Source organism: Lygodium microphyllum, chromosome 20 (genome assembly GCF_053477565.2).
Source record: "Lygodium microphyllum isolate KBCC chromosome 20, Lygodium_microphyllum_v1.1.10, whole genome shotgun sequence".
NCBI lineage: Eukaryota > Viridiplantae > Streptophyta > Polypodiopsida > Schizaeales > Lygodiaceae > Lygodium > Lygodium microphyllum.
Genome location: NC_141154.1, coordinates 106164990 through 106183659, shown reverse-complemented (window position 1 = coordinate 106183659; position 18670 = coordinate 106164990). Strand labels below are relative to the sequence as shown.

Genomic DNA, 18670 nt, shown 5'->3' with positions numbered 1-18670 from the left:
CATGCTTTAACACATGCACATGTCTTGCAATTACCTAATTTTAATTGACAATTCTTTCTAGTAGTCATTGATGCCAATGGATCAAGAATAAGAGCTATTCTCGTGCAAGATTCACATCCCATAGCCTATTCTAGTTGCAAACTTAAACCTTCTAAGTTGAAGTATTCCATTTATGATAAAGAATTGTTAGCTATAGTTCAAGCCTTACGTCAATGGAACCCTATCTATGAAAATCCTCCTTTGTTAGAAGAAGAAACTGAAATCCTTGAACCTGAAACTATTCTAGACATTGACTTTATGACCACTAAAACTGGCCATAGATATTCTAAATATTTGGTTAAGTTTAAAAATCATGTTGAAGAGGCCTAATAGATGCACGCCCGCGACCTAAGTGCTTACCCCTCACTTCTCGCTCCACATTGAGCTAATAGCAATTGAGGACAATTGCTATCCCACCCCGGGGGTATGATGCCAAGAGGCATATTCCGCGATGGATTCCGTGATTATATTTATTTGCTAGGGCTTGTACACAAGGTGGATTCCTTGTGCGAGAAGTTGACGAGGACACCTGTCCTTTCTGGGCATCAGATTAATTTAATGTGCACGTTGTAAAGCACTCACACAAGGCATAGGGGAAGATTGCATCCAATTTGTCTTTGTCTCATGTTGTACGAATTCCCTTTTGCTTCTTACTTACAATTATGAAGGTTTGTAGAGTTCTTTGTTCTTGGGGACCTTCCGACATTCACTACGCATGCATACAGCATCTGATCTGTGCGCTAGAAACAACCATACATACAACACATGCACATACATCATGTGTATCTTGCAATGCGGGGGGGAAGAGTACAAAGAGGTCACATTATGCAATAAATTAGAGATATTAATTTGAGTCATATTGTTTGCAAAAACCTTTTATGGGCTAGATTGTATGAGTACAAGAAGATTCCTTAAGGAACACATTTGTATGTTTTTTAGTAAATTCCATGCCAAGACAAACTCGTTAGAGAAACCAAGGGACATTCTCAACTCCCCTTCACCGATGAAGAATAAGCAAGGTTAAAACTCTATCCCCAAGTCTTCAAATACAAGGAGCTCAAATTCAAATAGTTTGGAGAGGCTAGTATTAGTACAACACCCAACACAACTAGACAACCATTGAGGAGTGCAGCTTATGTTGATATGTAAGCATGTGGCTGGTGATGAGGACCATCAATTATACATAGAATTTATCAAGACCTATAAGATAGGCACCATGACTAGGAATGTCACTATTGAAATGCCACACAGACCAGGTGAACATTCAATTACTCTAATAAATACAATTGCGAAAGAGGCACTAGGAATAAAACAAAAGAAAAAATTTTAAGGCAAAATCCTCAAGGCAATGGAAACTCATTTTATGTGGAAACACCCACCCACACTCAATTAGGATGGCTTGTAACTAATAGCCATAGAAGACCAAGAGTTGAGATTGAAAGCTTATTCGTTCCACATGATGTTCTCAAGCATGCACTAGAATGCTCACACTAAAGTAAGCACAATAGGCTCTAGAAGCACTTTAATGCAAATGATTCGAGAGGCTTGCAATGATCCTCACCCCCCTTCCCTTATACAATCAATGCCTCATTAAGGAGAGTAGCCAAGGAGAACCTCTTTAATGGAACTTAGAATGGAACAAAGAAATGAGCTATTATTTAGGAGGCAACTAGAAGAAGAGCAAGAGAAGAAAACAACTAAGGCCAAGAGAAAGGAAGAGCTAAAGAAGGATGAGCAAGGAAAGACACAAGAAAGAGATAGGACCACATAGATAGGAAGAAGAAGAACTAAGGGAAACACTTGAGCAACTTGAAAAATGAATGAATGGGAAGGCTACAAGAGATCTATTAGATTATCCTTGCAAATGAGAGTAGAAAAGGCCTCCTTATAAGAGCTACATGAAGAACAATTATTGAGGTCTAGGATGGAGCCATTAGCACAAGAAAAAGAAAAGAAAAGGCCCATAAGTTAGTGCCAACCACTAGTCTACCTACCTCAAGAGATGATCAACTTAGAATAGGGTTAGGTCACTTTCATTACACAACTAGTGAGATGTTAGAGAGCATTGACAAAAAGCCTACATATGACACATCCTCAAGCTCCACTACTCAAAGACCCACCAACACAACTATTGAGACAAGTACACCCATCAAGCTACCAAGACATGAAGCTTCTATCAATGCCTTTTTAGACGAGCTCTACCAAGAACTTCAAGAAAACAAAGATAAGAGCTATCAATAAAGGCATGAAGCTCAAAGACTACTTGATGAAGAAAGGCTACAACACCAAGCAAATGGAAAGAAAGCAAATAGAAATATTCTTGAGGCAACTCAAGAAGTTAGTTCTCTCAAAAGCACCTTGGTAGAATAAGAGAAGACTATCAGCAAAGAACTTAACCGCTAAAGACAAGCTACTAACCTGCATGAAAAGGATGGCATAGAGAGCTTGCAAAGGAAGCTGGTAAAACTATTGAGTAGTTGTCCAACAAAACTTTGGCACTAAAACCCCCAAGCCAATGAGATCATGCCAAAGAGGACCTTGTTTGAACACACAAAGAAGCTCGCTAGACCAATTGGGAGATCAAAAACATGGGCTATTCTAACCATTGGGTTCATGAGAAAGACCAAGAGCAAAGCAACAATCAAGCAAAACGCTAGTACAACCCAAAATGGCTTCACTACCACAGTGTTTAACAACCAATGGGAGGTTGATCATGAAGACCAATCCCAAGAGGATAGCAAGGAGCATACTAGAGGGGAGCCCAATCTTGAATTGCCATGACCCTAGCTAAGATAGAGGTTGTCAATCAATGATCAAGGCTTTTAGGTCCACAACCTTACATGTACACCCAATGAAACACCTTCAGATATTCCAAAATGTGATGGGCCCAATTAATTCAAGTAACCAATGAATCCAACTCTACACAATTCAAGCCTATTATTCCTAATGCCTTCAATTTTGTGATTTCACCTAACCTCAAGGGATAATACTTATCTCCACCATTAATAAGCTCATCAACGTAGTTATTTTCATAGCTATCTAGAATATAACATCCTATGAATTTAAACATATTCACAAGGGCTATTGACATGTCCCAATCCTTATATACACCTATGGTGGTATATATCATTTATATAGAATTTTTATAATTCACATGCTTGAAGGTTGTTACATAAGATACTCTTATTATAACACTTAAAACTCGAGTTAGCTTGTTTAACTAACTAGGAACTTCAATTAATTGAGACACTACAAACATCCATTTACCCACTAATTAGGCACAACACAACAAGTACTAACAAGAGAACTACAATTCTATAAACTATGATGATGACAATAAACATTCATTTAGCCCTGAATAAGTCCTTGATTGAGCACCACACCTTTACTATTTATTCTACCTAGGATACCCACATGCTACATGCCAAAACTTCTTTGTATTGTCCATGGAATGTGCCTATTCTCTGTTTTTTTCTTTTAGAGAGAGGCCTGAAATTTTAAAGATGCCCCAAACATGTACCCAAGGTTTGAACTCATGCACCCACCACACTCAAACCACTTAGCTACAACCCATGTCCGTGGAATGTGCCCATCTCTATGGTTGAAATGCACGCACAACTTTCATTAAATTAAACTCTTTTTTGACAACTGCATACATATTGAGGCTAGCAATAGAGCTACACTTCCAATGACTGCCATATGAGTAAAAAGCAACAAACTGCCATTCTCTCTCTCCACGATCATCCCCTTGCAACTATCCACTAAAAATCATCACATTTCTCCTTTGATAGGATTATGATTGATCTTGAAGTTCACAGAAAGTTTACCACATACAATCGTGTCAAAAGGCATTCATCCTTACAAATACCAGCCAGATGAACCTAGAGACTCTGACTGTACATAAACATGACATGCCATGGGAAAAACCATAATGTATTAATGTACATAGGTTCAGGAATTCCATCCATACCTATCTTTACCTGTCATTGACTGAAATTGAATAAGGATAAGAAACACTTTTCCGGGGAGCATCTGAATGTAATCAGAATAGAACTGGAATCTCCAAATAAATTTACAACAAAACAAAGTCAAATCATTGAAGAAAAAGATCTATTGACAGCTATGAACTGGAACAACCTGTGTGACAACTCAATCAAGACTTGAATGTTCGACTCTTGAATTTAAAGAGCTACAGTTATTGAGGAACTTTTCATACTGAAGTGCACTACTACATATTAGCTTAAGAACACAAGCTTATTTGCACACACAAGATTTGAAGATGGTTTACCAAATACTCAGACCCAATGGATTTGCAAATTACTGATTTAAGTAAAGGGTTGCTGAGTTTGAAACATTGGTGTAAACTACTCATCCACCCATAAATGTGTAAGAATGTGTGATGGAGGGTCATCAACTTTATAGAGATGTATATCCGAAATTCTTGACTGAACAAAGTAATTTGAGCCACACCACTGAACAAGAGGTTAGAAAAACTTGTCAGCTACAACTGCTACAAGTTCACAACAATATATTTGATTTTGACAGACGAGCTTACTGTAGACATTAATCAATATGAGAAGCATTTGCTGAAAGGTGCTATCTGCACATCATCTCAGCACTTGGCGGAAGAATTACAAGGCATTGCTCACTGTTGGTCTCCCTGCAGCAGCATCTTCAAATAGACCTACTTGACTTGAAAAAGCCATTTGCATGCTACAATGGGGACAGTACCATAAGGTAACAGTGCATCTAGAAAACTTTAGCCTACCTTAAACTCCTTAATGAAGAGCTTGTTCAGCATGCTTCAATAATCACTACTGCTGTTCTCTTCTTTCTTTGGAGAATTCTCTCTCCAGATTGCATATACTTCATCTGTCCTAAAGCGTTGCGTAAAGGTGGTCTCACTCAAAGGGGTACACATTCCATGAGAGAAACCAAGTAGACCTGTATATGCTATCATAGCTCCATTATCAACACAATAGCGATCATCAGTTGCATATAAATTGCCTCCTCTTTCAGAGCACATAATCCGCATCATCTCTTGAAGTCTTAGATTGCAGCCTACACCTCCAACAATTAGAACATCCTTCTTATCACAATGAGCCATTGCCCTCTCTGTAATCTCAACTAACATAGCAAATAAAGTTTCCTGCACAAACAGCCAAATAGTCAGCTTTAGACAACTGGGGCAGAAGTCCACAGAAATTTGTGTATCTACAACAAATATAATGTATCGGGAGTACTCTCAAAGCCACATCGCATATGCACATGGAACTCATGAATGTCAGTCCTTGTGAAAATGCTGATGTGATTTCCGGTTTTTAAACAATGAAAGATGGAGCAGGGAAGGAGAAAGAAAACAGCCCAGGTAGTCTTTGCCAGCGCCATTATGAATGCAAATTAACCAGCACAGTTGACCTACAGTAGTTGACATATCAAACAGGCTACCAACTATTTGACCAGTAGTATCCAGTAATCACACAGTCTGGACTTTGAAGCCTGTTCTCCAGTCTTTCTACTGAGCTTCCATGCTGTTCAATAGCTTAAGCCTACACTAAGAAAGCAGTTTTTATGGCACTCCTGAAATTCATGTGTACTGCAGTATTTTACTCTGCCAATTAACAGCAAAAACTGGCCTCCAAGATTAAAGCAGCTAATTTTCAAAACTTCCACTGACTTGCCATTGTCTTTCATTGATGAGATGTTTGCTAACTCGAAAAAGTTGTTTGCCAACCTAGAAGAAGCAATGTCTATAACGTGTCTGACAGTAATACGAGACTGTCTTCTGCAGACGCCCCTCTGAGCCCTGTCGATCCTCTTGAGGAAGCACGAGAAATCTCTCTACCCGCCCAACCACACTCAGGAAGATGCTGGAGTGGAACCCTGTCGTGACTCCTCTGCCAGCCGTCATTACCTGGTGAGTTATACTATTTTTATGACTCACTTACTTCCTAAGCTCCCCTTAACCCTGTACGGGCGCCCAAGGCCCCCGGACGGACATCTCTCGCACTTGTTTCCCAATAAGTTACATTTATTGATGTAACATTTCCTCCCCCTTAAGAATTGGTTTCGTCCTCCAAAACGATACTTGAAAGGTCCAACTGTAAATTGGGAAACCTTTTTCTTAAAGTGCTTACTTGCTCCCATGTTGAGCTTTCTTCTAAACAATCCCTCCATTTTACCTGACATTCTTGATAAATAGTATGCCTTGTTCGTCTATTACGAACATTTAAAATTCTTTCTGGTTCATGTGGAATAGATTGGTCACCTAATAGCTCCTCAATGTTATCATTTAATATTAAATTATCCATATCACCCAGCTTCTTTCTTAGCTTGCTTACATGGAAAACTGGATGTGTTTTACTACCAGCAAGTAGTTGGAGCTTGTAAGCCTGTTTTCCCACCCTCTTAAGTATTGTGAAAGGACCACAATACGTGGGTGAAAGCTTTGGACATCATCCCGTTTTCATGGTTTTAGTTTGTTCAGGCACTTTAAGATAGACCAATTCCCCTTCCTCAAAGGAGATGTCTCTTCAGTGAGGATCTGCATAAGCTCTAGCTCGGTCTTGAGCTTTCTTAATATTTTCTTGAGTAAATTTTAGCATACTATTCATATCCTCCAAAAAATCATTTGCTGCCTGAACCTTTTCCTTACGTAGCTCTGGGCTAAAACCCATACATTAGCATAAATGGACTATATCCAGTGGAAGAGTGTTTGGCACTATTATATGCAAACTCTACTATTGGTAAATATTCTTCCCAATTAGTTTGCCTTTTACTTACATACGCTCTCAACATATCTTCAAGGATTTTGTTAACCCTTTCAGTTTTCCCATCAGTTTGCTGTTCCGCTGTGCTCATGCTAAGTTTAATATCTAACTTCCTAAATATAGCACGCCAAAATTGACTATCAAATTTTCTATCCCGATCAGAAACTATATTTGCCGGAAGGCCATACAATCGGTATATGTTCTTTATGAATAATCTAGCCAATTCTGGTGTTTTAACATCAATTGAAGTTGGAATAAACCTAGCCATTTTGGTTAACCTATCCATAATCACCCACACAGAGTCGTGCCCCCTCTGTGTTCTAGGTAACACGATAATAAAGTCAATGGAGATACTCTCCCATTTTCTCGGAGGAATCTCTAATGGGTGGAGAAGTCCTCCCATTTTCAATCTTTCAGCTTTATTAACCTGGCATTTATTACATTTGACCACATAGTCAAGGACGTTCTTATTCATTCTAGGCCAATAGAATTGCCTTTTAATAAGACTATAAGTCTTATTAACTCCTGGATATCCGCACTGGGGGTATCATGACACTCAAAGAGTATCTGGTGCCTTATTTCTTCATCTTTCGGGAAACATACCCTACCCTTGTAGAGTAAATAATCATTATCAATGGTAAAATCCTTCCACTTGAATCCCATTTGAGCAACGCCTAATGCTCCATTTCCTTGTTGAACATCCTCATATGTTTCTTCCTCAATGGAGGCCCTTCCATTTGGATCCCCATTTTCTATTACTTCCCATATATTGGAATATGCCGGATCAACCTGGCATTTCCCGTATAAGGATTCAAGCAAATAGGAAGTAAACTGAGTAAAACTCAATTCATTTATGATGGGCTGATGCGCCAAGGCATTTATGATGGGCATTCTGCTGGCGCATCAGCCACTATATTGTACTTTCCTTTTCTATACCTTATCTCATAGCCGAACTCTTGAAGGAGTTCGGCCCATCTGGCTTTACGACCTTGTAGATCTGGTTGGTCATTAAGCCACTTAAGGCTTTCATGACTTGACAAGATCAAAAGTTTAGCACCGTACAAATAGTGCCTCCATTTCTTCATTGCATGTACTATTGCATACAGCTCCCTCTCATAAACGGAATAATTCCATTTTCGATCTAATTCCTTGCTTTCAAAAGCAACTGGTCGACCCTCTTGTAATAAGACCGCGCCTACTGCCCTGTCACTGGCATCAACTTCAACCACGAATGGTTTATTGGGATCCACAATTAATAGTCCTGGGGCTATAGCAGTAGCTACCTTAAGTTTTTGAAAACTTTCATTTTGGTCTGTTCCCCAATTAAAGCTCTTCCCTTTCCCTTTAAGTTGGTCCGTCATTGGAACAGCTAACTTGGCATAATCTCGAATGAATCTGCAATAAAATCGAGATAAACCTAAGAAGATTTGCAGCTCTTCCAAATTCCTTGGAGATGGCCATTCAATAATTGCCCTTACTTTTTCTGGATCCATATTGATTCCCTCTTTTGAGATAAAATGCCCCAAATATTTGACTTCTTGTGCAAAGAATTCACATTTAGTTTTCTTCGCATAAAGGGAATGGGTTCTTAACAATCGGAATACTATCCGTAAGTGTTCCAAATGTTCTTCTCTTGATTTTCTAAAGATCAAGATATCATCCAAGAAGTCTACTACAAAGTGTCCTAGATAAGGCCTAACACACTTCATCAGCTTCATAAAAGTAGTTGGTGCATTAATGAGACCAAAAGGCATCACCAAAAAATCATAATGCCCATATCTCGTACGAAATGCCGTCTTAGAGACATCCTGGGCATTAATTCTTACTTGGTGATAGCTTGATCTTAAGTCAATCTTTGTGAAGAATTTTGCCCCTTGTAATTGATCAAAAAGATCTTCCATTCTGGGCATAGGAAATTTATTCTTCACCGTTATCTTATTAAGTACTCTATAATCAACACAAAGTCGCATAGAACTATCTTTTTTCTTCACCAATAAAATTGGTGAAGCCCAAGGTAAATTGTTGGATTGTATAAACCCCTTATTAAGGCAATCCTTGATTTGTCTTTCGACTTCTTGGTGTTGTGTTTCACTTAGCCTATAAGGTGGTTTAGAAATAGGACGTGTATCCCTATCTATGTCAATTGTGTGATTTACATCACCCTTATCTGGTGGAAGGCCACTAGGTAAGTCAGAAGGAAGCACATCTTTAAATTCGTCTAACAAACCACTTAATTCATTATTTACATTCAACTCACAAACATAAGAAAATTGTTGCTTTTATATTACAAGAAGTAAAAGTGTCTTGTACAAGAAGGGACCATAACATATATACCTCACAAGCTTCCTTCTTTATCAGCTTCTGAACTTCAAAAGAACACATCAAAGGGTTATCAAATACTTCATGTTCACCTTGAATCATAAAAGTTTTACCATCCCTTTCAATTTCCAATGTATTATGATGATAGCTACGCTTTAAGAATGGTTCCAATCCCCATAGCCACTCCCTCCCTAAAGCAATATCGGCTCTTTTCATATTCATAATCTGAAAATCAAGCTTATCTTTATATCCTTGATCTTGATTTCCAAATTGGATACCATTGTATCCCATATTTTGTTATCCTAACATTCCATTATGCGAACAATGTATTGATGTTCACTCTTTTGTTGGGAAAGTTTCAACTTTTTGACAAGTGCCTAACTTATGAACTTGTGGGTGGTAGAGTCATCAATCATGACTCTGACCCTCTTTCCACCTATCGATCCATGCATTCTAACTAAATCATGTGGCCCAAAGCTAGGTTGCCACATAGAAGTTGATATACAACACCTGTGTTGTACATCCTTGTGCAAGACCTCTAAAGATTTATACTTTTCATGCCCCTTTAATTCCAAGGTCTGCACTACATGGATTTGTTTCTCTTTTTCCTTGCCCTTGTCCTTATCCTTACCTTTATCTTCCCCCTTTTTCCTTTGAGGGCAATTCCAAGCATCACGATTAGAAGATAGATAATTGAAACACAGCCTTTCTTTTTTTGGCATTATCAAAGTCATCTTGACTTAGCTTTGGCCGTACATATTGTTTCTTTTCCAAGGGTTGTTTCTTGCCCTTAAGGAACGGCATTTTTCTTTTTGATTTGCCTACAAATTTTGAGGCTTTAAATTCCTTAGTCTTGGGCTCCGTATCAGTGAGACTAGTGAGTGCACCTAGACGCGTATTATCTTCATTGATTAATGCAAATTTAATTGCCTCTTCAGGCATCTTGGGTGAACTCCTTTTTACAGGCCTTATCTAGACCCCTTATAAATCCTCTTGTCCTTTGAAATTCATCTATTCCTTCCAATTTGAGGATTATCTCACGAAACTCCTCGAGATATGTTAATAAAGGACTTCCCTTTTGTCTGACAAAATCCCAATCTTCCCAATTTCTTTCCATTTCATTTTCAAGAAGAAATTCTTTCAAAAAGACCGATTCAAATTGAGCCCAAATTTTAGGTATTTTATTTGCCTCCTTTAAAGTTCCCCACCATTTACATACTTTTGGCCCCAAGGTTAGGCTGGCCTCCAGCGCTTGGAGATGTGGTGGAGTATTCTTTAATTTGTGCAAATCCTCCCATTTTTGGAGGAAGTTAAAGATAGTATCTTTATTTCTATCTTTTTCCTCCCCATGAAACTGAGGGGGTTTCATATCTTTTAATATTGGGTTATCCCTCAACTTTTGGTGGGGTTCCCTTGGGTCTTGCATAGTCACATCTACATCTTTTGATGAAGATGGAATATCTGAAGTCTCTATCTTACCTTTATCCCTTTCTAGTAATAAAGCTAATTGGGATTTTATTTCGGTGAGTGCTTGAGTTAGCAACTCCATTTGAAACCCCTGTGCTTGCACATGAGCAGTTAACTTATCAAATTATTCTCGTGTAGCAAAAAATTCTTCCCAATGTTCTTCTTGCATTTCAATTTCATGGGGATCCACCATAGGGTGGTCCCCGGAACTAGAGCCTTCCATTGCCCCCCCTCTTTCTCTTTCTCCTCCATCTATACACTGGAATTGGGAAGAAAATGTAAGAAATTGCAGACAAAGGTGGGATAGTTTCCTGATTACAAAGGTAGGACAGATGTCGACGGCCTCTGTGACGACATGAGGAGCGGTGCGGCTTTCCTCAAATCTGCACTGGTTGTGTGCAGGTGGCGTGGCACAAGAAACAAGGCCTGCAGACAGAAATGATGGATTAGCGTGCCACTAGACACGACCCTGAAAATTATGAAGAAACTCAGTGTGCTGTGGCCAGAGTAATGATTGGCGTGGCCCGTATTGAGGCAGGACTTGGCCGAAACGGCTAGAGGCGAGACGTGGCCCGACTTGAAGCAGAACGTGAATCGGATTGGCGATTGACATGGCCCGACTATAGTCGCCAGCGACCCATAGCAACGATACTAGTTTTCAGTCGCGATTAAATCACCCATTTCCAAGTTTCCCGCTCTAATACTAGTATAACATGTCTGACAGTAATACGGGACTGTCTTCTGCAGGCGCCCCTCTGAGCTCTGTTGATCCTCTTGAGGAAGCACGAGAAATCTCTCTCTTTCCACCCAACCATGCTCAGGAAGATCCTGGAGTGGAACCCCAACGTGACTCCTCTGCCAGCCGTCATTACCTGGTGAATTATACTATTTTTATGACTCAATTACATCCTAAGCTCCCCTTAAACCCGTACGAGCGCCCAAGGCCCCCGGACCGTCATCTCTCGCGCTTGTTTCCCAATAAGTTACATGTATTGATGTGACAATGTCACATTGACCAGACTAGTTACAGTAATTCATACATTTCTCAACCCTTGAGAGAATTCAATACTAAGCTTAAAAACTGAACAACAGTATTACTGAGCACAAACAATTGGGCACGAGGTATGGCCCCTACCTGCAAGGAGAAGCACAAATCAGCAGCTGAGCATTCATTTGCAGCAAGTTGTTGGACGGCCACAGCTTCGATGAAACTAAGTATCCCGCTGAAAGAGACATCCATGCCTTTGACCACGTAAGGCAGCTCAGTAAATTTGTTTCCTTTCTTTGCTAGCTGAGCATCTTAAAGCATCAACAGTCAAAAATCAGTTATAGGTATTTGCAACTATCTAATGAACAAAGTCACATATAAAGCAGCATTCAGCTGAATCCCAACAAATGCAGCCACAGCTCTACATGCAGGCAGAATACAGTGCCACTGACCAGACTAAACAATTTGGTAATCAGTGAAATGCCCCATACAAGGGCGATGCGGCAGAATGTCAAACAGCAAAATTTAAAAAGAGCATGTGATACTGGAATGGACCTGCTCTATGTTATAACCAGGGCTTGGATCGTTGGAAATCTTCAGAACCCTAGCAAAACGATCCAGGCAATTGCCGACAGCAATGTCGATGGTCTCGCCGAAGATTCTATACCTCCCCTCACTGTATGCAATCACCTGCGTGTTTCCACCGCTGACATACAAAACAACCGGGTCGAGGGCGCCGGTGACAACCCTGCCCATCTCTATGTGAGCGACGCAGTGGTTAACGGCAACAACGGGCTTGTTCCAGAGCTGGGACAGGATCCGCACAACGACGGCGCCGGCCTGCAGGGGCGCGCCCATGCCGGGGCCCTTGGTGTAGCAGAGGCAGTCGACATCCTGTGGCTTGATACGGGCCTCCTGGAGGGCCTCCTGCACGAGGGGGAGGATGTACTGCTGGTGGTGGAGGGCGGTCTCTCGCGGGAGGAAGCCATGGCCGGGGGGTGTGATGTAGGTGTGGCGAGGATTGGCCAGGATGGTCCCATCCAGCTTCACGATCCCTACCCCTATCTTGTTAGCAGAGCCCTCGATGCCCAGAGCGATCATGGTGACCTCCAGCAATTCACTACCGTCGCTTACGATATCCTTTCCTGTGTACTGCGGCCTGCCCTAAAATGTTAATCAATTCATCAATTCCAAATCAGGTGATCTACTTAACCAATTTCAGTTAGTTGTGGTGCACTTCATCAAATTTTGGATAGATGATCTAATTATCAGGGTATAGGCCTACCAGTACAAGAGTTCTAGGCAAATTCCTACTAGGGTAGAGGACCGAGTGAAATGACACTCAACTTGTGTTGTTCTTGACGCATCGATCCGCAAAAATTCATTTCTAGTGAGTCATGCATTGATGTTCTCTTCTCCATGATGTAGGCACTTTGAATATTGCACTATTCATAGGCTCTTATCTAGCCGGATAAGAAATATCAAGATCTAAAAAAAATTGTTCCTTGATCAAGTTGTGGTTTGGTTTCTCTATGTCTTAGTTGGCTTTGTTGGCTTGTTGAGTCTTCAATCTTCATGTGTATTCATGATTTTAGAGTAAATCAATTTGGTTTTCTTCCAACTATTTCTTCTTTGATGCGCAAAGTGAGACTTGCACACAATTAGTAATGTCTCCCAAAGTCAAGGGCATGTACTTTTTAGTTTTATTCATGTATGCATAAAAGGCCCCCAAGCTTGTAGATCCACAAGCAAGTTCATCCTCATGTCAAATCTAAATATCGAACCGCGTCCCTTCATCACCATGTAAAATAAAAGGGTTGTTAATAGTACCAGTAATATGACAAGATTGAACCCATGTCAAACTACCTCAACTTTAAAACACGTCACACAAACCACAAGGGAAATAACTTATTTGCATCATTTCAATGGTATGAGTATGTTCTAATACAGGGTCCTGCTTAATACCCAAAAAGTGACACACAACTAGTACCCATTTTTTAATTGACTCCTCTACCCTATAATTCTTACATTGTGAATTATGACAATATCATGAGCTTCTACGATGAGGGAAGGCTTCTGCAAGGGAAGGATCACATATCTAGGTAGGTGCAATTGGGGTTTGCAGGCTGTTGGTCCCCACAATTCTCACATTGTGAATTACAACAACATCATGAGCTAGGTATGTAATGCCTCCTAAGCAAAAGCTCATGATTTTAAACTATAGGAAAAACAAGGAAAAAGAGCCCCTTTTCCCAAATGGGATAATGTCCAAACTTCTTATGTGGTAGAGGAAGTATATTAGTTTGATGAGGCCCTGAGTTTAAGCCCCTAGGGGCAACTTATAACTAGCCTACCCGTATGGGGCATTGCATTGCATTGCAAAATTAGGTGATTTGTATATCTTTATAGTTATATATCTATGTATCTAATGAGATCCTAAGTTCAAGCCCCTCAGGCCAACTACCTATACAAGGTATTGTGTTGTGCCTTTCATCATATGAAAAACACACTACAAAAAATAGGTGATTTATACATCTTCTATAGCCATATTCGCTATATGCACGCACGCACGCACACACATTTTTTTTATTTATTTAAAACTTTTATACATTATGTTTTTATATATTTTAAAAGAAATTTACCAAAACCATACAATCAAACCTCGAAAAATGAGGTCAAACCTATATGCCAACCTCTTCAAAAACCTCACAAAAAATTGGTATTTTGAAATAAAAGCTTGCAAGTTGCAATGAAATAAAGTTTAATCCAAAATATTGGTATATCAAACTAAAACTTACACCTTAATGAAATTATGTTTATTCCAAAAAATGGTAACTTGAAATAAACTGACCTTTGTTCCTAAACAAATGGTCAATAGATAATCAAGAGGCTCAAAATAGCTTGTTGACAACCATGGGCTAGTTTTGTTGTTTGAGTTTTGTGGACACCTTAGAAAGAAGAGGTCAAGTCAAGCAAGGGTGTCAAAGAAGAATGCTAAAGGATTGACCTCTCTCGTGCTCTTGCCAATTTTGAAATTGTTTGGAACAAAGTGAGCTTAATCAGCAATACAAAAGAAATGGGGGTATGTGTGTGTTATCAGTGAGCTTATCCCTTGAGAATGCTTGCTTTCAAACAAAAAGTGGCACATGATATTAATCTCTCTTATATTTTGTCGTTGTCCATGTTCTAAAGAATACAACTTGATACTTACATGTATCTATCTATTTGTGTTTGCATGTTTCACCATAGTCAATCTATTTGTTTTAGTATAGCCAATCTACATGTTTCGACATAACCTATATGTCGATTATGCCATAACCACACATGCATACACACACACACACACACACACTCTCTCTCTCTCTCTCTCTCTCTCTCTCTCTCTCTCTCTCTCTCTCTCTCTCTCTCTCTCTCTCTCTCTCTCTCTCTCTCTCTCTCTCTAAATTTGTGAATGAGATGTACCTATAAACTTTCTCAATGGTCTTGACATCATTTTCTAAACTAAATTGAGAGCCAAGAGCATGGGGGGAACACTTGTATTAGCAAATTTGAAACTTGGAAGTAGAGGATGTGATTTTGAAAGACTCACTTACCAAAGTGCTTACACCCTTTGTAGATGTAGAGGGAAAACCAGCAACAACAAAGATGGCTACGTTTAGAGTGAAGGTTGAAGATGAAATCAAGGAAATAATGACCATAGTGCAAGAGCACATATAGAAGGGAATCAAAACAAGGAAGGAGGCATGTAAGCAAGAGATAATGAAAAACACTATCTTTTTAGTAGTTAAGGAAGCTACATTGTAAAAGAAGATTGTATTCCATGCATATTTAGGAGGCCTCCATAGTACCCATACTATTCTATAGTATGAATGCTTTCATATATGGTACTGAGATGTTCAAAGATATATAGGCTAGAGACCAAACCAAGGCCAATTAGAAAAAGGTTCAAGTGGGTGATACAATGGAAAAGCACCATGCAAGGAAAGAATCAATGGACTCTGGAGTTTTGAAGCATGTAAGAAAAACTTGAAGCATTAAAACGATTTACAAATCAAATGAACTTGTACCAACACAGCTCAAACCACAACTTTGTGAAATCACCAAGATGAAGATAGCTAAAAAGAATGCATGGGTGGTCCATGAGGTGTTGAAAAGCCTTCATTGAGTTTCGTTTGGGTCATGATCTTCTTAGTAACTTTTACAACTTTAGCACCAGGTTTGTTTTTTGTGCCAATGGCATCTTGAAGTGGTTTGTAAATAAAACATTGATGTTTATCGCCTTGTCCTATATATATATATATATATATATATATATATATATATATATATATATATATATATATATATATATATATATATATATATATATTCTCTCTCTCTCTCTCTCTCTCTCTCTCTCTCTCTCTCTCTCTCTCTCTCTCTCTCTCTCTCTCATAATGCATGACCTACACATTTACCATAGCAATGTAGAAGGCACTATTGCATTAGCTTGGGTGTAGTATACCCTATAATAAGTTCCATTAGGTTGGGTGACTTTTGCATTGGGTTTGAGATAGCAGCACACCCATAATTTTTTGAGTCAATTACCTAATTGTTTTTTTCCAAGAGTATATTTGGTGAAGGCTATTTGGTAGAGCACCAATGATAAAGTGATGGAGATTTTGCATGGGCCTTTTCATATTAGAGCTAAATTTAAGGGAAAGGAAAAAGAGGTTTTTTTAAATCAATTCAATAGCATTTTTATCGACTTGCCTACTTTGCAATGTTTGATGATCAAATTCTATAATCTATCTTTAGAAGAGGCATAAGAAGCAACCAAGTTTTATAATAAAGCTAAATGAAAGTGAGATATTGTAGTGCACATAATTAGAAAAACTCTTTATTACCCTAATGGATATAGCATATTCATTAGGTTCATGTTGTGATTCAATGTGCTTTATTGTTCAATCCAAATAACATAGCATCTAGCAATTGGGAGCTTTTGAAGTAGATACATAAGACTTTGACATAGTGAATTGGGTTTTCCACTAGACTTCATATAACTAATGCAATCAAGAGTCAACAAGTAGGAAAAAGGCTCTTTGTCGAAGGGTTTTGAAACTACAAAGTAGAATGGCACATCATTGGGGATTTGAAGACACTCACATGCATGTATAACATTTCCAAAGTAGCTACTTCTACATATCATTTCCTCTATTGTATATCTCCAACACAATAAAGTTGAACTTAAAAAATTGGAATAGAGCTCCCTCTAGGCACATTAAAGACCCACTATTCAAGGCAGTTTTGGATATTTCTTTAGCTAACACTCACATATACAACTTTATGCACTTTTGCACAATAATTAAAAATATAGCTCATCTTTATATAGGGTTTTCTTAGAAGCTTAAACCCTTGTTAGCTAGAAAGGATGCTATAAGCAAGATTGAGCAATTTTTATCTTCAATTGGTTTGCATGGAGGCAATCTTATCATTGAATGAGATCCTCAAAAATATAGATGGAAACTATGTCCCCAAAAAGCTATCTATATTGTTGGGGTAAAGGCTAGGAGATTTTTAGGCTTCCATGAAAAACTTGGTAAGATGAACTCTAAATAAGGTGGCTCTACAATTAAGTACCATAAATGAAAATCCCTACATAATGTGATTAAGATCATTCTAAAAATGGACATGCTCATAACAAAAAAGTTAAAGTTCATGAAATGTTAGATAAAAAATATTGATTCTACTGTGATAAAGTTATATGGTGATGGTAATCTCAAGACTTTAAAGACTAGTTAGAACTTTCCAAAAAGGTAATGATAGAAGCCTAGGGTAATCAAAACGTCAATCACTATTTGGTAAGAAAATTATGTTGTTATGTTTCTTTATTGACTAACTCATGTAAGATTTTCAACTAACTTTCATTGTTGGATAATCATGTAGCATATTTTATACAATCGTGCCCTATATTTCATCAAGAAATATGAAAATCTCTATATTTGGTCAACTCAAGATACGGAAAAATCACATTACCATGCAAAAACAAAGTATTTGAGACATAAAAGACATGGAGGTGGAAGAGTCAAATCAAATAGCTTTTGGAGGTCTTTTAAGGTCTTATCAAGCTTAAAGATACAACCACATCATGCAATACATCCTCTTTGGTCAAAACTATACAAATAGTAACTCAAAAATTAAAGACGGATATGTAAACTCCTATCCAAGGCAAATATGTTTACAATGGCTATAAACAAGGCTAAGAAAAGGAAAAATATGGGTTTCAAGGAATTTTAGTAGCCTTGAATAAGCTTTAAATGTTTTGCACTATGTATAAGAGAGTAAGTAGGATCCTAGAACTCCAAAGCAACTCACCCTTAATCTAGTGTAACTAGATCAAGAGTAGGATATGCTAGTGTTTGGCTATATGCCTAGTTGTAACTAGGCATATAGCCAAACACTCTTATAGCTTCTTGTTTCTCTACCAAGGTTATTTTTTCCACACCTTTGTTGAAAGGCTAAGATTCAATTACCTTGGAAATGGCTTCTAAGGCCACAATTAGCAAACTTGGAGCATCGTGCAACCTATTGCAATTTCTATTCTAAGGGCTCCAAGTGACTCAAGCTTGGGAAAAATCAAGGTCTTTGGCCAAAGTTCAAACAAAGCTATTTCTTTATAAAAATTAAGACAATGAGACAACAAGCATACAAATTCATGTGCAAATGGATAGTTTTTACAATGGTTGGCCTCTAGTGAGAGGCAAGGCATAAAATGGTTCTCAAAAAGTGGATAATCAAATGTTTTCAATGAACATGGCAATGCCACATCTCACAAATGCAATAGCTCACATTGAAGGTGCTCTTCTTATTTCAAGAGTTCCAATCTACCTTTGCATTGTTACCTCTCACGCAACTATCTACACCCTCTCTCACATCAACCATACACTCCCCTCTCAAACCTTGAAAGCAAGAATGCAAGATTGATGATGAGTTGAAATGAGTTTACCTTCTTACCTTACATGATGTAATCAAGACTTAAAAGGTTCATCCATGGCTCTAAGATTGAAATATGCCTCTTTGAGTTATGCTACAACTACATAGCATCCAA

General features: G+C 38.6%; 1 protein-coding gene across 1 annotated transcript; it reads right to left on the bottom strand.

Annotated features, from left to right (window-relative positions):
- Positions 1-4547: 4547 nt before the first annotated feature.
- On the bottom strand, positions 4548-12770 carry LOC148019220 (Actin-like ATPase superfamily protein). The gene is made up of 3 exons (XM_087660780.1): positions 12139-12770; positions 11731-11886; positions 4548-5188 (listed from the first exon to the last, which is right to left on the bottom strand). Exons 1-3 carry the CDS (start codon positions 12682-12684, stop codon positions 4844-4846), a joined length of 1047 nt encoding a protein of 348 aa, XP_087516906.1. The 5' UTR covers positions 12685-12770; the 3' UTR covers positions 4548-4843.
- Between the last annotated feature and the right edge of the window lie 5900 nt (positions 12771-18670).